The following is a 25,597-nucleotide window of genomic DNA, read 5'->3' as shown; positions in this document are numbered from 1 at the left end:
TGAACTGAGTTTAATCTCCAGAACATACGTGGTAGGAAGAGAACCAGCTCCCACAAATTACCCTCTGACCTGTTGGGAGATATTCGATTACACTACGTAAAGCTATGTCACTGTGGTTGCTTTAATAAATAGCTAAATGGCCAATAATTATTCAGGAGGTATGGGTGGGACTTCCAGACAGAGAGAGCTCTGGGAAGAAGGACGGGGGAGTCTCCAGGCAGATGCAGAGGGAAGAGGACTTGCAGGCCCATAGATTAATAGAAATAGGTTGATTTAAGTTGTAAGAGCTAGTTAGAAACAAGCCTAAGCTAAGGCCAAGCTTTCAAAATTAATAATAAGTCTCTCTGTCATTATTTGTGAGCTGGTGACCCAAAGAAAAATCTGACTACACTGATTTTTGCAGACACCATGACACATACTCCATAAATAATTGGAAAAAATTTAAATAAGTGGAGAGAGGTCAAGAAAGACGCCTAACATTGACCTCTGTCCTCTACATGTACTTGCCTATATGTGCACCACACATACATGTACATATGCATGCACACACATGGACATACACACACAAACACACACGCACACACACATTTACAAAAGTCAAAAGAAGACCAAATGCTAGCTTAGAAGCGCTATGAGATGCTGACCAAATATTGAAGGACCCCTGCATGACATGGCCACTCAGAAGCTTTCAAATTCTCTTTATTAAAAATCATTTTTTCCTTTTGTAAAAACAAACACTTTGGGTCAGTTATATAGATCAGAAAAAAATGATGACAACTTATCTAAGACACTCAAAAATTCTAATATTTTTTGAGTTCAAACTTAAAGTAACTAATAGTTCTGTTTCTCTCAAATACTCACAAAATAATCTCTGGTCCAGTTCAAGTATACTCTTACAGATCACCCCCTCAGACTGTCCAAGAATGGGAAACCTGAACACCAATGGCTGCAGCTCCTACTAACAAGTTCACCCAAGCCCCTGGGAGTGCAACCTGGAAACCACCAGGCGCTCACCGTGACCATAAGAGAACATGGGCCTTCCATACATCCACTCAGGGTGCAAACAAATCTTTTGTGTAAGGCAGCAACTGCTCATGAACGACCTTGGGGCGAGACATTTTAAAATGATTGGCGAAACGCTGAACAGAAATTTTTAAAAAAGAAATCAGTATTTTCCTGGTCGTCTTTACTACTGCACTGCGTATAACACACATAGGAATAAAAAGTGCCAGGACCATGCCGATGGAGTTATATAAAAATAAATATATATGTATATATATATACACACACACACAAGTATAGAATCATCTGTGACTTTAAACTGGAGTTTGTGACTGAAAGTAGAGACTGCCTTGTCTTCCTCCCTTCGGAGGACCTTCTCTAGAGCGCTCTGAAGAAGGTCAACTTACATTCGAGGGAGCTATCTCCCTGCCTGAGAACTGGACCATGTGGATTCCCATAGAAATGCTGCCAGCATAGGTGCCAGTGGTGCCGGTGAGGTCTGCCTCACTCTGCTGAAAGATACAGTAGCTAGCCTCTGGTAATGTATAGGTCTAGCCTCTGCTAATATACAGGTCTAGCCTCTGGTGGAGCTGCTAATGGATTTAGGGATGGGGCCAATAGCTGTTCCCAGACGCCAAAAGTTTTCTGAGAAATGGGGGAGACTTTGCTGATGACCACAATGCTGGGGTGCCACCTGTGGAGTCCACCAGGGGAACAGTGGGGACTGAGACACACTATTGAGTCTTAACTCTTTGGATACCACCTTCCTGAAGCCCCAACTTCCCATCACTCCTTTCCAGACTGGCCTGTCTCAGTCCTCTCTTTGCCTTACTAACTCCTCTTTCAAAGGTTCCACAAGTTCTCTCCTGCCAGGAACCACAGGCCTCAAGGTTTACATGTGGTCATTGTAGAGTCTGCGTTCATTCCCTTTCTGCGCCTCAGTTTCCTCGCTGATGAAATGTTGGTGTTGAACTGGATCCCTTCTCCATTGCTCTTCCATTTGTGTAGAGCACAGAACGGCAATCTAAGGGGGGAATGACATGACCCCTGTCCAGTCTGTTTGCCTTTACCTGGGAACATAAGCAGGCAACTCACACAGGCAAACCATCCGCATGGAGGACACCTTCGTGGAGACACACCAGGCTCTCTCTGACCTGGGTCCATTCTATGGCTCAAGTAGAGCTCATGTCTTCTAGTGTCCTTATCCCAAGACTTTCCACTAAGACCCTTCAGCCCACATGGGAGGGGAGTGCTGACCCCATTGGGAATCAGGGATCTGTTCTTCCCAGCATTTCAGCATCCAAATCAGCATAAGCTAGGCCTTCATCCTCACCTAAAAGTCCCCAGAAAACCAAGTGTTTTAGTTTCTCCTTCAATGGGGAATCATTTTCAAATCATTCTAATACAGGGTACTCGAGAGTAGAGGCACCAAGGGTGAATCAAGGTCAGATGCCAGTCCCCTTGATGCTGACTTAGGTTGATTCATTGCAGAGACCAGCATGCACCCTGGCCCACACCAATTTCCCCCTCTAGCTGTAGGGAGAAGCCATGGCTGACCTCAAATTTAGATAAAGTGAATCTATACCAATGTCACCATCCTGAACAGAAAAAATCCAGACCCATCCTTAAACCAAGAAGTTTGGATTGGCCCTCCCAGTGCTTTGACAATGTTGAGTTCTTTGTGCCATAAAATTAATATGATTTTACTTTAAGGCATTAGCCTGGTGGTTTTCTAGAATAACTGAGGATGAACGGCTTTCTGAAAATAAGTGTGTTAGGGCCGAGCACACAGCTCATATGGTAGAGCATTTGCCTCTTTGCTTGAAGCCCTGGGTTTGATTCCAGTACCATAACGCCTACAGCCACAGTACCCAAGAGGTAGAGGCTGGAGCATCAGGAGCTCAAAATTACCCTTCAAGGCAATCCCTGAACTACATGAGAACCAGCCTCAGAAGAAAAGTCCGGGACTTTTGAGGCTAGGCATAAAGCTCAGTGGGAGAGCACCTGTTTAGAATGTAGAAGGTCCTGGGTTCAATTCCCAGCACCAGCCAGAGCACCAACCAGAAACTGAAAAAGAAAAGGAGCCTTTTCAAAATGGTGGGATCCAGCTGGAGGAAATTGTAATGAAACTGCCTGTGCCTCCGCCAACTGAGTCATTGGTGACCCCTCTCGAGACGGATGAGCCTGACTCAGCCCCCTTGGGACACACAGGGCCCAGACTGCAAGACTACCTCGGGTTCATCGAAGTGACTCTTGGAATCCAGGGCAACTGTCAGACTTTTTCCTTGCACGGCCCAGCCCCACATGACTGACCTGCCAGAACCAGTCAAAAATTGAAACCCAGTGACAATCCCTGAGAGGTTGGAGTTTATGTAAAGGAAATGAACTTTGGCACAGAAGGGATAGGTGAGAGGAAGAGAGAAAAACAAACTAAAGAAACAGCCCCCAGGAAGCTGGTGACCCGCGGTGGGCTGGACTCGTCTCTGGGAACAAGCCGAAGCACCGTGTCCTGCCTGGTTCTCCTTCTTCTCTGTTCTCAGTTCTGTCCCCGGGGCCACACTGGCCCTAGTTCAGCAGGCTTCCCATTCTCCTTCCAGAGACAGTGGGCCGCGGCAATATCAAAGCTTTTTCTTCTCGAAGTGTGGCACAATCCCGCTGTCCTCGGGGCTTGGACTGCCTGCCCTCTCCATCTCCTTCAGGCCCTCCTCTGCCAGCTGCGACAAGTACTTCTGTAGAGGAGAGAGGGGCAATGCAGGCAGAGAGATGTCAGCGGTGGCATGGAGTGTGTGTGCATGTGCATGTGCGTGGTGTAGGACCCCTTTTCTAACCCTGTGGCAAATGGGGACCACGTCTCCCGTCTCCAGTGTATCTTAGGGCAGTGGAACCACATTCTATTTCCAAACAAGGTTAAGTATCTTGTGGGGAAAGCAGGAAGAATAGATACTAACCATAGCAACCACCCCTACCCTTCTTCGTTGCCAGGCACTTGCTAACTACCTGGCTTAAACTCAATCCTCGTGACAATGCTACCTGTTTTCCAGGAGAACTGCAGAAGGAGGGACGGTGGAGGATGGCAGAAGTCCAGGACTGGCCCACGGGACATCAGAGATTCCCAACAAGCCTGTAGGACATGCTATGGGGGAGGGCCTCGAGCCCCCTGAATGGACTAGAAATAAAAATGCCCCTCTCCAGTGGGGGCCTGCCTCCACAGAGCTAGAAGCACTTATGGCCGATAAGCCTGCTAGGGACCAGCACTGTGAGAGATGAGGGGAAGGCCTGGCTGTGCTGGAGCAGCAAGAATGATGCAGTCAGCTCTTGACTGGCAGTCATAAAGGTCAGGGCCAGTTCAGGGGTCAAGCGTGCAGTCTCAGCTAATAGATGTCCTGGGTTCAAATCCACGCTCTCTGCAGGCAAGCAGCTGAATGTCCCTAACATCTGTGAAGTGAGGGTAACCATAACAACCTCACCAGCAGTCGGGGAGTAGGGCAGTGCTTGCTATAAGTGGAAAAGTGACACATCCCTCACACAGCACCCAGCATAATGTCTGGCACACGGTAAATATTCAAGAATGTCAGACTTGCACATGAGCTGAACCTGCTTAGGATTGGGGGTCCCTAATCTCCCCCTACCCTAGTGAGAGCAATGGCGTCTCCCTCACTCTCCACCTGCTGTGAAACTTTAGCTTTTGGGGGTGACTGCAGTCTGACTCGGAGCCAGAACCCTAGCAGACGCCTGTGGGTGAGGCTGCTGCTGGAGAGCCCCAGCTTCTCCTCCACCAGCTCCGAGAATCCTGAGTGGATGAGTACCCTGCATGCAGGCGCGATCTTCGCGGCTTACTGCCATCTTCATGCCCAGGAAGGCCTACACTAGTGCCAGATCACTCACCATGGATGCACATAGAGCTGTGACCAGCAATGGCATAGAGAGACTAATGGAAGCTGCACTGAGGCGCCTTCAACCTGTTCCTGCCTCTCAGGGCATCCTTGACCCCCCACTCAAGGCCTCCTGATGAGTCCTAACTCTGTAAGTTGCCTGACTTGAGTCAGCCAGCACCTGCTGTGTGGGTCTCAGGTCTTCACTTTCCACACATAGGACAAAGGCGTTCTGCCAAGGCCCCTGAGAGAAGCCCTATCTGAGGTGGCTGTGGCAGAGGCTCCTGCTGTGGGAATGGGAGGCAGCCTGGAGTTAGGCCCTAGAGGCCCTAAACACAATGCAGACCACCACCCTGGAGAAAGGCAGCCTCTGAATTCTTCCTAACTCACTTCGTGGGAGTAAGCTTGAACTCTGGAGTCTCCTGGGGGCCATAGAATTCCACCAAGAAAAGACCAAAGATTCTCACACTGAGGAATTAGACATTCACAGAACTGTTAAAATGAAGATTCTTCGCCTTGGTGTATGGCTCAGTGGTATTTCTCTAGAACGTTCAAAGCCCTGGGTTTGATCTTAAGCACTACAACATTTTAAAAATGGAGATTCCTGGGTCTACACTAGGTGGGTAGGCACAAAACAGATGCATTTTAGAAAGATGCCAGCTAACTCAATGGAGAATCAGTGCTGTGTTACCCCATGCCCTTCCAGCCTGCAAAAGGTCTAAGAATGATGAAGTGTGGTGATATTTTGTTTGTGATCTAACAAATAAAACTTGCCTGCATGAAGATCAAGTGCAGAGCTAAACCACTAGTTAGCCATAGAGGCCAGGCAGAGGTGGCACACACCTTTAAGGCCAGCACCCAAGAAGTAGAGGCAAACGGATCTCTGTGAGTTCAAGGTCACCCTGGGCTATTCGAGATTGAGCCAGTCTAAAAGAGAAACAGAGCCAGGTGGTGGTGGTGGCTCACACCTTTAATCCCAGTATGTGGGAGTCACATGCCTTTAATCCAACACTAGGGAGGTAGAGACAGGAAGGGATAGGACTGGGCCGGGAAGAGACGGGAACTCAAGGCATTCTTCTGAGGACTTGTAGAGACAGGATCTTGCCCCCTGGGTCTGAGGATTTCATAGATATAAGAATTTTAGTGGCTGGCTCCTTTATTTCTCTGATCTTTCTGCATTTACCCTGATATTTGACTCTGGGTTTTTATTATTAAGATCAATTAGGATTCAAGCAACAATGAGGTTTTTGGGTTAGATGACTGTAACCAAGTAGCTCTCAGAGCCCAGTGAACCCAGGCCACCATTCCCTTTCCTCCCCAGGAGAGAGACAGAACAGTGTGTCTGCCATGTTCCTAGTGGGAAATCAGGAGATTTAAACGACCCGGGCACAGCCAGAGAGAACCTCTTACATGTCGGAAATCAAGAGGTTTAACTGACCCCAGCATAGCCAGAGACAGTCTCTTACATGCGGGAAATCAGGAGGTTTAAATGACCCCGGGGCACAGCCAGAGAGAGCCTCTTACTTGTGGGAAGCCAGATGGAGCTGTCCCCAGCCCCGAAGATGAACTTAGAGGAGTAAGAAGAAACGAGTGACAAGAACCAAGAGATGTGGTCCAAGGCCCAGTGGCTCTCTCTGAACTGCCTGGAGGGAACCTTACAGAGCTCTTCAGAGCTTCAGCGAACCTGAGATTCTTAACTAGATGCTCACATTAACCATTTCGAGAACATTCTTAAATTAAGTTACTGCGGCCCCCCAATATGTGACCTAGCACACGTACTCCAAAACTGCAGGCAATTCTAGTCCGCATTTCTGCTTAAAGACCACTAGATTAGGTCCAGGAAAATGTCTCAGTGGGTAAGGGTCAGTGTCTCCAAGCCCGTGGACCTGATTTTGAGCTCCAGAACTCAAATGGTGGCTGGAGGGAACCAATTCCTGCAAGTTGTCCTCTGACTTCCATGTCTCCGCTATGGCATGTGTGTTCCTACCTTCAGGACTAAATAAGTAAATAAATGTAAAAAAATAACACACATGACTTAAAAAAAAAAACAAACCATCAGATAAGCCACTCTAAAAAATTAACTATGAGAGGAATACCTGGCCTAAAACTATGGCAATGACACCCCAGGCACTTCTTGGATTGAGCCATGTGACTCAAACTCTTGATATTTATTTTGTATGTGGTGTCCATGTGTGCATACACTCATGTGTGTGTGTATATGCATATATGTATATATATGTGTGTGTATATATGTAGTATGAGTATATTATGTATATGTGTATATATCTGTGAGTATGTGTATATATCTGTGCATATGTATATATATGTGTGTGTACATGTATGCATGTGTGTATATGTGCGTATTGTGTATATGTGTATATTTATATGTGTTATGTATATGTGAGTATATGTATATATGTGTGTGTGTATGTGTGCATGTGTATGTGTATGTGTGTGTAGAGAAGTCAGGTTGATATTACGTCTCTTCCTCTGTCACTCTCCGCCTTATGTTTTGAGGCAGAGTCTCTCTCACTGAAACTGGAGCTCACCAATTTGGCTAGACTACCTGGCCAGTGAGCTCCAGAGACCTCCCTGCCTCTGCCTCCCCAATGCTAGGATTATAGGTGTGCATCACCATGCCCAGCTTCTATGTGAGTGCCAAGGAAGGTTCTCGTGTGTCCATGCTAAACATTTTATTGCCTGATTCATCACCTACCTCTAAACTCTAGTTCCGATGGTAAAAATGCAGCTGCCTTGAAGTGCTCACCCCTACCCCCACCCCAGCAAATGAAATACCTGTGAAACCCAGCCTGTGCCAGGACTCCATCACGAAAATTACATGCGCTTTAGGTGTAGATATTGCCGCGGCTCTCATGCTGTCCACCTCAGTTCAAGCTTCCCTGGTGCACCTGCCAGGGAGCCAGGAGCCTCTACCACAGTCATCTCGGACGGGGCGTCTGCTGGGGGCCTTGGCAGAATGCCAAACAGTAGCATGCTCATTGACTTTAAGATATATTTGAAAACCCATTACCATCTCTGAAATAAACGTGCATCTGACAGCCGAGAGGGTCTCCCTGCTCAGTTCGCTGCACTGTTTTTCCTAATTGGTGTTAAACTGGTAAAGCAGGCTGAGGACGTGGCGCAGGCACGGCGCATGTGATCGATAATCTAAACGGCCAACCCCATGATGAAGAACAAACATGAAAACTGGTATGTAAAGGCGTCTTAGCTTGGATGAAATGTGGGGTTCAGTACCTGCTATAGGAGACATTTTGATACAGGTATCGCTTAGTTGTTGCCTGTACCCAGGTCTCCTACACTCAGCCGGAACCCACGAGGGATGAGTCCCTATTCATTGCTGCTGCTTTCACAGAGCCCAGCCCAGTGCTGCCTGTGACGGGCGTTTGTGGTGCTAGCTGAACATGTAATGGGGCAGAACTGGTTTCCATTCCAGTCACAAAAGGTTATCTGCGTGGAGGAGGAGAAAAGGAAGCGCCCTGAGCGGAAGCCCCCAGGCCTGGCTGAGAGCGCTGGTTGTTCCATGTGTCAGGAGAATACTAGCAGGACTCAGCTTATGCTCCACCACGCTGGAGGGTGGAAGGTGTTTTAAAGCCCTCTAGGGTGCGGGAAGTACATAAGCAGAGTCGATGCTCTGAGCACCCTTAGGGTGAAGCCTGTCTGTGGGACAGCCTGGGAGAGTCAGCCATTCTCCACATGGTGGGAGGAAGTGTCAGTTTACAGAAGCATGTCTAAATGGTATGCTTGGGGAATAGAAAGACCCTGTGGCCTTCAAGATGGAAGTTCAGGTCAGAGGCAAGCGAGGCCTAAGACTTCTAGGTGCTGGCTTGTGAGTGGAGACTGGGAAATGGCACAAGATGGACAGCACAAGAGCGAGCAGTTACCTGTAAGTTCCTGTAGTGGACAGCACTGCGACAGTGGCTCACTTTGGCGGCCTCCTCGCTCGTGTAGAACAGGCCGCACAGCTTGCAATAAAAGCCAGTCCTGGGAACCACGAACTCCACTCCTGGGGAAGGGTAAGGAACGGACAGCCATTAGGAAACGCATTTACCGGTGACTTTGGCAGTTACCAGCTCCTCCGAGCTTCACCTCATCGACCACATTTACAAAACAGCCATGAACAGAAAGTGCCTACCCCATTCACAGAACCCTGTGAATATCGGGGGCATGCTGCTAGCCGGTGGAGGGCACCCAGCAATGACTGCTCAGTGCCCTGCCTTGCAGGTCTGAGTCCGTGGGCCTGCCTCTAAAGAGAAGGGGGAAGAAGGCCTCTCTACTGCTCTAAGGATTTCGTGTCTGCTTGGTTTCCCTCTCTGCATTTGGGACCCAAATTCTTTGTATCATGAGGTTTGTTTAGGATCATTTTTATCAAAGAGAAATTAAATTAAATAAAAGAGGAAATTTTACCCACGCTCTGTAATGCAAACATGTGTCTCTTATGATCGGTGCTGGACCAGGCTGGCCTCAGACTCACAGAGATGCACCTGCTTTGGCCTCCTGAGTGCTGGGAGCTCTAGGTACTCAGGACCTACATGCTGGATGGGAGCTTCCCTGGGTGAGCAGAACACAGCAGCCGAGGGAGGGGTGCTGCTCCCGTTCCCTCTGCTGGGACAATCTGGGGAACTGGACTGGAAGGAATAGAGGTTACGGCAACTTTCAGAGGGAGGAGGAGGAGGTACCCATTCTGCAGGGCCCCGAGCCTCTAACCGCAGCCCGGCCTTTGTCTTCCCCCACTTGGTGCTCAGCACACAGGAGATCCTAAACTTGTAAATATAACTCTCCTTTACATCTCGATAGTAATATGATGATGATTAATAACAATAAATTTATTAGTGGAATGCGGTGGCTCTGAGGGAGGACAGAAGTGAGGAAGCCCGGAGGACGCCTTGCAGCCTGCCAGCCCAAAGCTCCACACTGCAGCTTGGAACCTGGCTGCCTCTCTGCTGTGCAGCTGTCTGCCTGCTGTCTGCAAAGCCCTCAGCACTCAGCCACAATCCCCAGAAGTGAGAGGTATCACTCAGTCTAGCTGTCCCAAGGGCCTGAATGTCCTTCTCCTTCACCCTCTACTCTTACCCTCTATGCAGAGGATGGACACGTGGTCCTACTTGGCTGGTGGGGGGAGCACTGGAGGGGCCTGTGGGTGGGAGAGCAAGCTCCAGGCTGCTGCTGGGGAATAGGCATCCAGCAAGACCCACCACCTTTGCCCTGTTGTTACAAAACAGGTATTTCTTGCTGCTGCTCCTCAGAAGCCTCAGATACATAAAATCCAAGAGAAAAGCTGCTAAGAAAGAACTCTGGTCAGAGCCCTGCCTTCTGTCCTGTCTGGTCCCATATCCTGTGAGCAGCAGGGTATGGCTGGGCTGTACCAGGAGCACAAACCTGGAGATTCTAGTGTAAACCGGGCCTTGGATTCCTTGTCCCTTTCCTGGGGTCCCCAGGAGAAGTCTAACTACCTCAAGGGAATCCACAGAAACTGAGGCAGGAGCCAAATTGTGCAACCGTGGCTCCTTTCAACCGGAGTGTTACAGGTAGCATCTGTGGGGCTGTGTGTGACATTTCACTGTAGCCAAGTCTCCCACCGCGCCACCAAAACAGCTTGGTGGGACAGTGACAGTGGAATGAAATGGCATGTAGGGTCAGACAGGCAGGCACTCTCACATAAGCTGTGACCTCCACAGAGGCGTTGGCAGACTTCTCTGGAGTGAGTTTCTCATCTGCAAACTAGGCAGCACAATGCCACACATGGTGTTGTGAGGAAGCACCTGCCACCTTGCCTGGTGCTCAGGGACATCACTTCAGGCACACAGAAAGCAAGCATCTGAGCGTTGGGCTCCACCCACTCTCCAGCCTTTCCCAAGAACCACGTCTATGGTTTGGCAGTAACTTTCTTCCCAGGCCCTGCCCAGTGGGGTGGGTCGATGTCAGTAATCAAAAGACAGCGTTAGGAAAAGATGAGTGGAGACAGGAGGATCCTCAGATGACAGTACAACCCAGGGCTTGTGAGGGCACCACAGTGCCGGCCGCCACTCCCTTAGGAAGCCCAAATGTAGGGACTGGAGAATAGCAGCACCAAGAAATCCTGCCATAGCCACGGTGAGATCAGGAGCCAATGAGAGCTCCATTTCTTAGGGCTTTATTAAGTGCTGTCATTAAAGCTGCATTTGCCTCCTAATAATAGCTCCTGGCATGGATAATTATGACTCTGTCATCCTAGTAAAGCCCATGTGGAGAGAGGGGAAGCGTACCTTCTGCCAGTGATGCTATTGGGTTATAGTAAGAGCAGGCCTTGGCAGGCTCCCACTGGCTAGAGTAACCAAGTGCTGGCCTGAATCACTAGCTCTCTTCTCCAGCCATGAACGCCCCAGTCCCTGACAAGACTGACCTCTCCATTCTCCCAGTGGGGTGCCCTGTCCTTGGCATCCTGCATTTCACCCCTGTGCTCTCTACAGGGACCCGAATGTTGTCTCTTATGTTTCTAGAAATCTCTCTGCAGTAGTGACCAGTCCTGGAGTGTACAGGGTTTGCAGCCCCGTCGAGAAGAAGCACGGTGGGCCTAACGAATTCCAAATAACCCATCAGCCCTTCCTAAACTTCTATGACTAGAAGGCACTAAGATTCTCCATTCACTGTAGATTCACTCTCCTCCAAAATGAATCTACACGGAGGCTTCACTTACTAGGTTCATAGAGACAAAGAACTCAAAGCAAAGAGGTTAGATAAGCTGCTATCTGTCTCCCAGCCATCAAGTAGCAGAGATGGGATTTGAACCAAGGAATAAGAGGCCATAGTCTGTGCTCTTCAACACAGAAATGGCCTTTTCTTTATGTCTGAACTGAAAGGCAGATGGCAGTGTGGCCAGGGAACAGACACCCCAAGCTCCTGAACTCAATGTGTACTCTTGAGAAAGGCTCTTTGGTCTCTTCACCTGTCAAACACAGAACACAGCAGCATCCCTTCCTGGAGGGTATGGGAGTGTGGAGACCAATGAGCTACTGGCTTTCTAGGTGAATGAAGATGATCCGTACCAGTCCAAGCTGGAAACAACTTCAATGCCCATCACCAGGTAGACAAACAGTGTGGTACATCCAAATCCATAAAGCAGTACAGGTGCATATGGATGTCAAAACAGATAAGCCACACTCTCTAAACATGTGTCCTTCATTGTATACCAATTACGCTCTAATACAGCCCTTCATAAAAACAAAATCAGATACCATTTTCCTTCTAACAGGTTGGCAAAGATTAAAAACTGATAACTGGGTTTGGCAAAGAGGTAGGGAGTGGGAATTCTCCCTAGAGGTGACGCTGAAGCTGTTATCCTCTTTCTGGAGTGCAGTTTAGTAGCAATTATAACATTTTCAATGCAAATGTATACAGCCCCACAGCGCACCCATGCTTGGCTAGCATCCCGTCTCACAGAGATGCTGGCAACTGCACAAAGGGAACCAAACCAACACATATGGCCAGCAGCAGAGGGCAGAGGCTAAGAACATACCACTAGAATCTGAATCCTAACCCGGCCCCTCCCGCTCAGGAGCCTCGTGACGGCATCTCAGTTTCTGACCTGTAAAGTAGGAATTCGCGGTATCACCTGTTTCATCCACGCTTGGAGCGTGTTCAATACTGTATGCGAAGCACTGCAAACACTGAGTGGTGGCGGGGACAGTAAACCAAGCTTAGCTGTTACCACGTGACCATAATGGAAAACCAAACGAACAGGAGACTGCTGACGTGCTCACCAGTAAGGGACCGGCAACGGATGGCGCAGATTTTAGGATGGAGTTTTCACCGTGGTTCAAAAGAGTGTGCACTCTGTGTACTGACGCGAAGAGCTGCCTAAGACCGGCTGCTCAGAGCATGGGGTACACAGGAGAAAGTCATCGAACATGGCAGCATCCTCTGAGGCTGCGGAGGGACAACTGAGACCACCAGGATTGACTCTATGGGGTCTTTGCTTTATTTAATTTGTTATTTTAAGCTTTTACACTTTTGATGGTGAAAAACAGTAATGAAAGACATGTGCACGGAAGCAGGATTCCCTCTTAATGTTTGCTGTGTCACTTGATCCTGAGTTCATGCCTGGGACTTGTTACACTCTCAGTTCCCTCAGGGTGCAAGGCACAGTCCCACGTGACCCTGTAAGTGCTTGCCAAATGGATGAATCCGTGCACAAGCTGAAGCTTCTAACCGGCAGGTTCTGCAACATCGGGGTCCATGGTTAAAGTGCCCGAGAGCATTGTGATTCATTCTAAGGCCTGTCTTTCATTTTTAGAAATATTTGTGTTGGGAGGGCTAGGGAGATGGACCAGCGGTAAGAGAGCTTGCGAGAGGACCTGAATGCTAATCCCTGGCGTTCATGTAAAAATTCTGAAACCTCAGAGTTCGGGACAGAGAGGCAGATCCCAGGCCTTGGCTGCACAGCCCAAAGCCACAGGTGAGGTGAGCTCCTGTCTCAAGGAAACAAGAAGGGGAGAATTACAAGAGGGTTCTTCTGATATCTTCCTATGGACTCCATATCACATGCATGGGTACATACGTGTGTGCACGCACACACACATGCACACACACAACACACCATACACATATAAATTTTGTTTTGCGAGATACTATGTAGCAAGTTTTTAAGAACAAGATTTGTCATTTTTCCAAACTAATTCTATAAGAATGGCATATTAGAGCAAGGAAATAGAAGAAGAGGAATAAAGACGCATGGAAGGAAAAGTCAAGCTCCACACTGGGGTGTCTTCCCTGGGTGCCCACATGGTTATCACTTTCTAGTGCGTCCTTGGGTCACATTCCTAAGAGATACTTCCCCAAACATCCCCTCTGAAAAGCTGCTCCTCCTTTATCCCTTTCAGAGCCAATGCAGAGATCACAGACATCAATCCAGGAGATTGTCACTGGTGTGCGCCACTGCCATGCTCACTGGTGTGCGCCACTGCCATGCTCACTGGTGTGCGCCACAACTTCAGTCTACTATGTGGGCTCAGAGAAGCAGATCTTTCAAGGAGAAATGCCGTGTGGCATTCTGGGACAATATGGGACAAGGATACACAGGAGAATGACGGCAAAGGGGGTTCATTTTAGCTGAGATAGCAGGGCTTCTGTCTCCTGCCTAAACAAGGCCTGGGCTTCCCTGCTGGGAAACTGGCCTTTCCTGGCTGAGTCTTACTGCTGTGCAATTCACGGTTCAGTCATGTGGCTGTTAGGTCTTCTATGGGAGCCTGAAACGGTAAGAAACTTTACCGGCTCGCAGGTCAGGGTTATTGCATCACATCTTAAAAACAAGGACAGCCCCATGGCAAAAGCCCTCTTGAGCTCCTCCAGGTCACTTGAGAACTGTCACTTCCTGGAGCTGGGATTCAGGAAGGACTGTGATTTCACCTACCTAGAGGAATGCTAAGCTCGCTGAACACATCCTCCGGTTCCCAGGAAGGCAAAGAAAGGGGCTCTTTCAGCTCCACTTCGGGGAGTTCTGGTGACCTCACTTCCAGAGATTTCACTTCCACGTACCTGGAGTTTTCTGCAAAACATGAGCCTGTGAGGTAGGAGATGGGGATAAGCCACACACACACACACACACACACACACACACACACACACACAAACACACACAAACAAAAAAAAGCACCCTAATGAAACTCACAGCAGGCCTCAAAGAGTCCCTGTAATTCTATCCCCTGCACTGTGTGATTGGGAACTGTCCCTTGGACTGCTTAATCACTTGAGGCTGGGGCTGCTAATTAGCACCAAAGTGCTATAATTAAGATCATTTTCCACTGCCAAAAAAGTGCCACACGCAATAATACTTGGCACTTCTTGGCACTTGGTACACGGGGATGTACTGGTAATGCCTTCACTTGGATGATCCGTCCTCTGTCACCCCCAGTCAGTATCACTCCATCTCTGCAGGCAGAGGAATCCTCAAAGGGCAGAAATAGTGCTGACATCCACCAAGACTGGCCACAAAGGCAACAAAGGCAACAAAGGCAATGCCACCCTCACCCCGTGCTTGTGAAGCAGCACTATTAAACACGGACGCCAACTACTGGGTAAGTTAATAGACCTCCGAGACCGGCACTTGTTGAGACCCGTACCACAGAGTAAGAGGTGCTCCATCAGAGAGAGGTGAAAATGTCAGCTCTCTTTCTTCAGATCTGTTCTAGATGGGCTGGGCCTCTTTGTTTCTCTAGCAACAAGCAGGCTGATCAAGACCGTTTCCATGGAGATTCAGAGCCCGGCAGGTGAAAAACTGCTCAGGTCAGCCTGACACAGAGGAAAGCCCAAGCCTCTGGGCCACCCACCAGCTCTGCTACCCACAAGGCTCTGGGTTGAGATATTACTTTCCCTGCCTTTCCCTGTTATTTTCTGCTTCCTGGGTTTTACTCCAGCTTTGGTAAAGCTGTCCGCTTTCTATAAAATGGATCTCTAGTTATGTGCACCACAGGAGTCTTAAGAACTACTCGCCCTCCCTCCAACCCGCCCCCCCCTTCCCCAGCTCTGGATGGATCTGTTTCCATCTGGCAGAGAAGCCAGGGCTTAGCCCATTTTAGACTCCTTGGTTCATGATGTCACAGCGCTGAGCATAGACACAACATCACCTCCGGTGGAGGCAGACTTGTCCCTGGGATAAGTCCTGTTTCGCTATCTGACCCTGGAGAAAAACAGGTCTGAGGTAGCCAGAAGGGAAGCAAGCCAAGCCCTTCAGCAAAGCCCTCCTTCTTCTCTGTACGATCTTCTCTCACCCACCCCTCCATTAAAGAAATAATTGCTAGGGGATAAAGGCAGCAAGCCATCAAAAAGAACCCAAACCTTTTTCCCCCCAAAATCTGAAAACTCAACCTGATCTTAGTCGCTTGTGCCTATGTGGGACCCCATAATGCAGAGAAATGGAGCCTATCTCAGGTGGCTTCTCAGAACTCAGGGGCTCCTGTCAGCTTTCTTCTACACTGTTTGCCTGAGAGCTATAACAGGCTAACCTGGCCTTCAGAGGCTTGCTTCTGCACATGGCTTTCCGCCTGGGCTTTAAGGTGAGTCAGAAACTCCCCGTATGTCTGTTCCAGTCGGCACACGCCTGCATGTCCACCCAACCACCCATGGAGGAAAGGAAGGTAGTTACCCTCAGTCAATGCACCTTGGCAAGCCAGGCCTTGGAGGTCGCTTTCAGTAGGGGGGCTGGCTTTCTCTTCCAGGGGACTGACTTCGTGAGCCCCTTCTTCAGGGGACGCCCTGGCCTTGCAGTCATCGAGAAAAGGGCTGGACTGCCGGGCCCTGTCCTCTGCTGGCTGGAGGGAAGACATTTGCTGGGTTGCAGGGGCCGGACGCACATCTGAGTCCTCTGCTCCTCTTGCCTCCTCGTAGCAATCTGAGACCTCCAGTGAGAGGCCTGTCGCGCATTCAGCTGGCTTCCGCTCAGCGTCCAGATTTAGGCCAGGCATCTCCATGTCCGCGTCATTGGGACAGCTTGTGGATGTAGACTGCAGTTGTCTGGGCAGTGTGAAGCTGCTTTCTGCACCCCCGTTCCCTATGGTCTCCCCCTGCTTGGCGAAATCTTTCGCCAAGTCCAAACCTAAGGTGGCTGTCACGCAGGGACATATTTCAGGGAGGGTTTTGTCTTTCTGGGTAACGGGCATAATTTCTTCCAGCTCTGGGATGTCTGGCTCCATGATGAAATCTTCTTCCCCCACTTCATCCACCGTGACCAGCTCCTCCATGTTTGTGGGGTACCAACTGTCCCCCTCGGCCTCACTGCCACTCTCCCAGTCTTGTTCCTGTATGAGGATGGAGAATGTGTATCAGACGGTGGCTAACAATATTCACCCAGAAGCTGTTTACACCGGCTATAGGAGCCCCTGGCCAGAAAGACCTGGGCGTTTGCTCGTTCTCCTCCTCGGGAAGCCTTTACTGGGTACTTAGGGAATGTGAGCCCCTCAAGTCTCACTTTATCCATTTATCCTCAGGACGGCACCCAAATTGGCACAGGCTTCAGAATAAGCCCTTGATGCTCAATCTGCCATGTTTAAAATGACACAAAGGTATTTTTTTTCAATGAAGCTCTTGTTGAAATTATGCAGGTCAACTTCAAATGATTTCATAAATAAATGTGTTTTGAAAAATTTTTAAAAAATCACACAAAGATTACCTAACCTTGCTATGTAACAGGTACTCGGTAAATGTTTCTGAATGAATAAGCTATAAATGCTAACCACTTATCAAGCTGTTTCTGTGTATGTGTGGACACCTCTAAAAGAAAAACCACTCACAAACATCCTCCCAGATCCCTCCCTCTCAGCAAAGGTGCAGCTTCCAAGCTCACAGCTGCCCTCCTGTACTTTTCCCTTGGAGTTCCCAGCAGCCTACGGCTTGGCACACAGATTCGGGAGGGTAGTTTCCCCTGACCGGAAAGGCATGAAGCTGGCTGTCATCCAAGGACATTTCTTTTGCTTGTGGAAGCCCTGCCCAGGAGGACGGTAATTGGATTTTGATTTTTAACTCAGTAAAAATAATCTTTACAAAACAAGGAATAGATCTTGTTGATCTCAGGGTCTGGGCCTGCTGTGGCCAGGCCTCCAGCTTGAGTCCTTGTGTCCCCAGCCCACTAAGGGACCTGCATATTTTGGGAGCCTGGATCTGAAGCCTCAGTCTTTTTTGGGTGTACGTTTTCTTTCAGCAGCACAGTCAAGTTGCTGGTGAGAGAGGCGGAGCCCAGACATGTGGCTGAAGATCTCCCCAGTGAAGGCGTCTAAAGACCTCCACGGAGCCATTCCACCAGGAGCACCAAGGCTTTGGTGGAAGCACTTGTGGAGACTTACACACGTTCCACGCAGCCACTGTCAGGCATGACTGACTCCTGTGACTGAGTCCCTGGTGCTAATACATGACACCACCAACAAGATGGGGACAAATTTACCTTCTGTGTCTTTGTGTTTTCTGGCTCAGAGGACTCCGTCCCTTCCCGCTGTCTGCTGGCTGGTGGAGGGCTTGCTTCCGTGCCTTCTTGTTCCTCAGTACCAGTCTAACAAGGAAAGAAGAGAGTAAACAGGACCAAGAGTGAGCAGAGGCAGGAGAAAGAAGGAATACAGAAAGGGGGGGGGCAGATCTACGTGCTTTTCTCGCATCCCTCACAGTGCTGGGGAAACTGAGGCTCAGAAAGGCGTTGTTCACTCACACAGACAGACAGACAGAATGACGTTTTGAAAGCTGGCCCATTGGCTTTCAGGGATAGAAATCCCTGGCCACCTTAGTTAGGGTTTGCAGTGAGGATGACTATAAGAAGCTAAAAGTGACCTGACTTAGGCAGGCAAGACCCTGACCACTATGATGACATCTCCTTCCAAACGCATTTTTCCATTCACACACACACACACACACACACACACACACACACACGCACGCACGCACGCACGCACGCACACGCATACACACGCACACACACCACACACACCACACACACGTTAGTCCTTTATCTCCTTAAGTGCAGGAAGGGAGTTGTCACCCAACTGGAGCTGTGAATCAAGCACACTCCCTCCTTCCTGCTATTCTCTCCCTGGTTCGGGCCTCAGGCTCGTGACCCACATCTAGGAAACAGAGCAACTGAAAACAGGGATTTGGTTTGAGAGTTGGACTGCTACACAGCAACAGGGGCAGTGATCTGCAATCCACATCGTATTTTACAATTTTGAAATTACATTTGTGTGTGTGTGCATGTGTGCATGTGAGTACAAGCACCCATGGAGCCAGCATTACAGACACTTGTAAACTATACCCATCATGAGTGCTGGGTACCAAACCAGGCTCTTTGCAAGAGCAGTGCATGTTCTTAACCACTGCTCCATTTCACCAATACTGCAAATTTAGTTTAAGCTTTGGGGCTGGAGAGATGGCTCAGCAGTTAAGAGCACTGGCTTCTCTTCCAGAGGACCTGGGTTCAATTTCCAGCACCCATGTGGTGACTCACAACTGTGTGTAACTCCAGTTCCTGGGAATGTGACACCCTCTTCTGGATATATGTGCAGGCAAAACACCAATCCACATGAAACAAATGAATAAAAATTTCCAAAAGAAGAGGGGGGCTTGCTAGTCCTCAGTTTAGAAGTTTCTCAAGTTTACTCTCCTATGACTTATCCCTTGGTCATCAAGTTAGGACTGCTCCCTGGGCTCCCCTGGATAGGGACATTGTATTTTATCAACAACGTTCTTGGCTGGGGTCAGTGCCAGGTAAAGTTCTGATTTTAATTACTTGCAAGCAGACACACCCCCTTGAGCTGATAAGGAGCCAATTGGAGCAGGAACTGGGGGCTGACTGGTATAACTGGTTATTACTGGATGGGGACAGCAGAAGCAAGGCAACCCACTCTGAGCTTTCCTCAAGTCTTCTGTGTGCAGAGCAAAGCAGCTACGCTTGTCCTTCCAGGCACCAAAGCCCGCTCCCACCAGACGATGGCCGCTTACATTATTGCCGTTTTTATCTCCTTGCATAAATTATCCCTGGCCTTTCCTGATGAAAATAAACTATCGTTCACAAGTAGTTCTTGCAGGCATAGTCAATACAGTAAAACATCCCATCCCATTCAAGCTTGGAGAGCAAAGGGCAGACTTAATGATGTAGCCAGAGCCTCTTGCCAGAAACCCCACTAAGAAGGAGCGGGGAAGAGGCTTTCCGGGTTTCTCTTTGCTCTACAGACAGCTCGAGGTGAGGGCACCTCCTGGGTAACAGACCAATAGAATCCATACCCAACTTCCCCGCCTCACAGACCAAGACAGTAGGTCTCAACGGTGGTGCGCAGGTATCGCCCCCAGAGTCAGGAAATCTGCTCAGCTTCAATCTCTACCCTCCCCGCAAATCTATTTTCTACAAGGCAATCCAAAAGGATCTTCTTAACATGGAAAAAGAATCACATCCCCCGTGCACTTTCTTGTCAGAAGATTTCATTTATTTCCTCTTTCACTGAGGACTGTGGATCTTTAATCTGCACACAAGGCCCTGCCCGATATGGCTCCCGGGACAAATGTATCTCCCCTCCAGTACATTAACGCAGTACACTGTTCCAACCACACTGGCCTCCAGCCACACAGCACCCTTTGCACAAGTTGTTCCCTCTGTCCGACCTTCCTTTCCACTCCCCAAATATGCAGCCTTCCTTCAAATCTCACAGGAAAGCCTTGAATCCATTGCAGTTCCTGACATCATCTTATAGCTCTCCCACCTGGCATCCCCCGGTGTTCTTCCGTTACACAGAGAGTGACTTGGCCTCTTCAGAGTGTTCAGAGAGTCCCAGCATGCTGGGGGTCTCTGAACCAAGCACAAGCGGTTTTTCTATTTCTTCCTCGAGATTGCTCCTCCCATCCCCGGGGGTTTGCCTACTGCAAGCTTCTAGCTGTGTGAGACTTACAGGTGTGGTTCCGACTACCCATTTTCTTGTGTGTGTATGTGCATGTTTGTGTACAGGCACATATGTGCACAGCATGAGTGCATGTGTGCATGCATGTGTCCATTAGAAGACAGCTCAGGTATACTAATATATACTACCTCGTCTTCCACCTCATTTTAGACAAGGCATCCTTGTTGTTTGCCTTGGGACTGTACTAGCTGGCTCATATGCTTCCAGAGATTCTCCCGTCTGCCCCTCCCATCTCGTCACTGCATCACTGTGATTAAGGATACACGCTACTACATCCAGCTTCACCTGAGTTCTGGAGCCATGATTGCAATGAAACAACATACCCACTGAGCCATCTTCCTCACCCTGGACTTTCTAAAGCACGGGAGGACTCCATGCAGATCTGTAGAGCTGGGTCTTGCTCTAAAGGGCGGGAAGGGCAGCCCTCAGCATGGTCGTCACCCTCTGGAGCTGAGCAGTAATTGGCCTCCTCCACCATCACCACCTTTTGCTTGGCTTTACCCATCCCACCATCGCTGTCTTGGCTTCCCGGGACACATCTGTGGTCCTTGACGCCTCCCTTCTAGAAGGATGGACTGGAACCTCTTTCCCTCATCCTTTCTCAGTGACTTGATTTCTTTCTGGGGTTCTAAGGTCAGATCTGGATTTGGCCACTCACTCCCACTGAGAAACACACAGGGCTTCTTCCCCTGTAGAGATTTCAGAGGGTCTGTCATGAGCACAAGCTCACTAACACACGACTGCAGCCTAGTGATCACTTAGCAAAGAGCACCGAAACAGAGACTAGTGTGGCCTAGTTCTCAGGAGTCAGGCCTGTGCCTCTAGTCACTGCCTCTTCCACAGATGCTTATTCAACACCCACTCTGTGCCAAGCTCTGCTCCAAGCACAGAGATGCGGCTGTGAACACAAAAGATTCTTGCACTGTGGAGATTACGTTTGGGGGTTGTGGGTGAGGGCAGACACTGTGTTAAATAAGGATGCTAAGTGCTGGGTGCACAGATCACTTTGAGCTCAGAAAGGTAGGAGGAGACAGAAGTGGGGTGCGGTGTTGGGACGTTAGTGGGGTGCGGTGTTGGGACGTTATACAGCAGCCATAAGTAAAGGCAAAGATGCTAAGAACAAGAGGAGTAGACTTCTGGGGAGGGGAGAATCATACGCAAAGGCCCGCCAACTCATCCTGCTGGCCTTTCCTTGAGACACTGAGACACCCCCAACTCCTTGACTACTTCTGAGCAAATACAGCTGCCCTGTGAAGTCTGGGGTGGGGGGTTCCAGATTCCTCTCTCATGCCAGGGTCTGCAGATGCCTAAGGCCCTTATATAAAATGGCCTTGTATTTGCCTATAACCCACACAGATCCCTGGCAGAAACTTTAAATCACCTCTGGTTTGCTTTTCATCCCTAGTGCCATGCACACACTCTATGGATAGTTATTCTACTGTCTTCTTTAGACATAACATGTTTTTTAAGTTTGTAGATGTTCATTCGAGACAAAACTTCTCCCCAAAATATTTCCAACCTATGGTTGGTTGAATTCACAAACAGAACCCAGGGATACAGTTTTAAAAAGTGTACCTTTTCTTAAAAATACCAGTTGGCTTACCAGGGTCTCAGAACCCAGCGTGAGTCTTCAACAGGGCACAGATGAGTCTACCATACCCACCTCTCTGATCTCACCTCCTGTGTAGCTCCTGTTTTGCCAGTTGAGAAAATATGGTAGACTTCGAAATGGACAAAAAAGATTACTGGTAAAACCCCCTGTCCTTTATTTATTTATTTATCTATCTATCTATCTATCTATCTATCTATCTATCTATCTATTTATCTACTTAATATTTATTTAACTGGGGGTTGAATCCAGGGCCTCCTATAACTAGGCAATGCTCCACCACTGAGCTTCGTCCTAGCCATTCACATTTTTTATATGAAGCAAGGTCTCACTAAGTTGCCCAGGCTGCCCTTGAACTTGCAATCCTCCTGCCTCGGTCTACCTCTCTGGATTAGAGATCTGTACCACTAGGCCCAGGCCTGCTATCCTAATAGAACGCTAGGCATTTGTTTACCACATCCTTCTAAGGTATCAGATTCTTTGGTGGTCATGCCTTTCATGATTTTACATCTGTGCTGAAAACTGATCACTGGTCCTGATGCAAACGCTTCTTACTCATCAAGATGAAAATGAGTTTTATCCAGTGACGATGCAGCTGACTCCCTGGGTTCTGTGGAAGACACCGGTTACATCTCACTAGTAAATCCCTATGCTCATTGCTTATATAAGTTGCCTGTTCATTAGCCCTTCCTTTGAGCTGACTTTACATCATATGCGGCTAAGACGTAATGCAGGAGCTAATAATAATCTCTTTCGCATGTTTCTAGCAGAATCGTGATTTTATATTTAGAAATAGAATCTTTAAATACGTCCTAGAAATGCAGCCACATTGGATATTCTTGAAAACAGTTGTTTGTTTCCACTTTTGCTTGCTGCAGCTCCTACCGAGAGCACCAAACTGGCTTTTGTCCATTTTCAATACCCAGCTCAAATACCATTTACATGTAGCTTTTATTCCACACTGTTAATTGCCTAGAAAGAGCTGCTGATCCACTGTAAATTCCAACTTGGGTTCTATCATGTGCAGATTATTTTATGTCTGTTAGACCTCGGCCTCTGCCTTTATATGCACTATGTCCTATTCACCTTGGATTTCTTGTGCCTAGACCACCACTTGGCTCCTCTCCCAAACATGGCGGAATGAAGGCTGGACAACAGCCCAAAGTGACTCTTCAGTGTTCATGGAATTATGAATTGGACTCCTTGTGTGGACTGTCACCAACTCCTAGGTCAGAACTCCTAGAAAATATGCACAGAGGTTTTCAAGGATACAGCATCTTGTGAAAATCCCTAAAACTCTACGATCACACCCATATTTAATAGGAGGCCTAAGCTAAAAGGGAATGCAAGTCAAGTTGGCTATATGTGCCAGCTGGTTGCAATGAGCCTTTATTAAAATGAAATTAAAGTACTTTATCTGGAGAAGCTCACCATGCTTGAGCTCAAAGTATAATTTAGGGGGTGGCGGCCACTTGTCCTCACCTGTCCTTGGAGCTCTGGATCAGTGATAGTTTTGGCAGGTGCACAGAATGAATCAAAGATCTAATCTCCCTTGGGCAACTGTGGGTGCCAACACCCAGGAACACTCCACCCTGGGCACACAGAACTACAAAGGGTCTTTCCATCAAGTCTCTCCTTAACTTCTAGCGAAGGCAACAAGGTCCATGTGGGACTCAATCACTAGCTACTACTCTGGCTGTCCCAACCCAGTCGCTGTAGTCAAAGGGCATCCCACTGGGTGCTTTTCCTTCCTCCTCTGTGCTAATAATGACCTAACTTGGTAGGGCTGCTATGAGTAAGTAGTGTAGTTGATCGAGGGTCCTCAGCGCAGTGCCCTGCACCTGGCGAAGAGTCAAGAACACTCATTCCCCTGCACGCTCATCATCAGCATACGAGGCTTGGGATTTTCCTCCAGGCCAGCCATACCTTCCCCAGGGTCTCCCCAGGGTCACCCCAGGGTCACATTTGCGTCATTACCTCATTCTCTGCCGTTCTGCTTTCTTTTCTGTCATCAGCTCCTTCTTGGTCTCTGTCAGGTCTCTTCGCTCTACTTTTCTCACTCTGCTTGGACTTGGCACCCACAGTGGCCCTAGTGACCTTGGGTTCCAGTTCATCCCCCTTGCCCGAGTCCTCTGGATGAGGGGGTTTAGTCTCCCGCAGTCTGGCCTCTTCTTTCCTCCTGGACCTTCCTGGTACTTCCTGCTGCTGCTTTGGGTGTTTGTCCAACTTGGCTTTGGGTTCCTTTCGATAGTAGCCATCGTCCCGACCTTTGTAGCTAGACATAGAATGGAGTGGGCTGGGGGACCCTGACCTCAGGTACTTTTCCCGGTGGCCCCTCCCTCCTTCAAGTCGCTCATCCAGTTCAGCTTTGTCCATCTGCCTGGGGTAGTGTTTCCGGTCATGTGCCCAAACGTCTGTCCGGTCCCTCTTGTCTTCCCCGTTCTCCCTCCAGGGGACGGACTCTCGGTCATCTTCCCTCCTTGCATAGGGGGAGTGCTCCCAGGAGTCCCGGCCGTTGCCCCAGTCAGTCCGAGAGGGGACTGGCGGACTGTGGGAAGAGCTGCAAGAGGTGAAGCTTGGAGTGTGCGATCTCGGGGAGAGTGATCGGCTCACCGGACTTCGGGACCGTGGCCGCTCTGCACCGTATCTGGGAGGAAGGGAAGAAACAGTGTTCAGAAGCTGCAGAACCCATACCCCACATCTCCCAGATGTAGACACACACAGTTCCTCTCAGAGAAAGCCTTGACATAATCTACCCACCTGGGCATTCATCAGTCACAACTATATACCATTCACCCAGATGTAGGCACACACAGGTCCCCTCAGAGATATCCTTGGAACCACCTACCCACCTGGGCATTCTCAGTCACAAGTCACAACCCAGCAGTACACAGAGTGGCCAGGAACCAGCCTGTCCTCCCTCTTGACTTATGGGTGTGGATTTCCTCCTGAGTCACTCTCTGCCCCCTCCCTTACACTATGCTCCTATACTGGTTTGGCTCAGTCCTACTTTGCTTCCTCTTGGGAGCTCTGTTCAGGTGCACAGGCCCCAGGAGAGTCTTTTCCTGGGGATATACAGGATGAGGGCTCTGAGTAAAGGGTGAGGGGCAAGGATGCCATGTCTGTCCTCAGAGACACTGCCTAACCCAGATCCAATGTTGCTCGCTTCTAAGACTTGAAGACACTCCTCCACTTGGACCCCATCAGAATATAGGTGACTTAGCCTCCTTTTGTTCCTCTCATTTAGACTTCATTATAAGTAGTTTAGAGTCTAGGAATGGAAGTGGGGTTGTGGCAGGAGTGAGGAGGCAGGCTCAGAGATCCACAAAATGGAAAATCAGGAAGACATCTAAGGGTTAGAAAGGTCTCAGAACTCAGATCTGTTCAAATCTGAGATGAAGACATTGACACCCTCAGGAAGTGGATCTGCCTAAGGTTCAGAGCCAAGTTTCAGTAGTCTCCACACTCTATACTGCCACATAACTACAGATGCCATGATCTGCCCTTTTACACACCATTAAAACCCCAAGTAAACATCATTTTAAATTAAAAAAATCAGACAAATAAAAATCCCTATCCTGAACACTCGCGTGCTCTCTGAAGTCTGATTACTAAGCAGATCACCTGAATCACACACCTGATGCCCTAAAAGGAGGAAACAGCTTCGTGTGGTTCTCAAATGTAGAGCAACATTT

General features: G+C 48.8%; 1 protein-coding gene across 2 annotated transcripts in view; it reads right to left on the bottom strand.

Annotated features, from left to right (window-relative positions):
• Positions 1 to 753: 753 nt before the first annotated feature.
• Rbm20 (RNA binding motif protein 20) overlaps positions 754 to 25,597 on the bottom strand; it is a 193,436-nt gene continuing 168,592 nt past the window's right edge. Inside the window, exons 9-14 of one of the 2 annotated variants that reach the window (XM_038316003.1) lie at positions 23,880 to 24,549; positions 17,803 to 17,907; positions 16,012 to 16,663; positions 14,281 to 14,415; positions 8,777 to 8,898; positions 754 to 3,731 (exon numbers count right to left, since the gene is read on the bottom strand). In XM_038316003.1, coding sequence (XP_038171931.1) covers positions 3,621 to 3,731; positions 8,777 to 8,898; positions 14,281 to 14,415; positions 16,012 to 16,663; positions 17,803 to 17,907; positions 23,880 to 24,549 — 1,795 coding nt within the window. In that variant the 3' untranslated portion in view covers positions 754 to 3,620. The remainder of the gene's footprint in view (positions 3,732 to 8,776; positions 8,899 to 14,280; positions 14,416 to 16,011; positions 16,664 to 17,802; positions 17,908 to 23,879; positions 24,550 to 25,597) is intronic. The other variant, XM_038316011.1, reaches the window with a different exon arrangement.

This window comes from Arvicola amphibius, chromosome 1, assembly GCF_903992535.2.
Source record: "Arvicola amphibius chromosome 1, mArvAmp1.2, whole genome shotgun sequence".
In the NCBI taxonomy this organism is placed as follows: domain Eukaryota; kingdom Metazoa; phylum Chordata; class Mammalia; order Rodentia; family Cricetidae; genus Arvicola; species Arvicola amphibius.
Note: the sequence above shows the minus strand (reverse complement) of the source record. Positions and strands in the feature narration are given on the sequence as shown.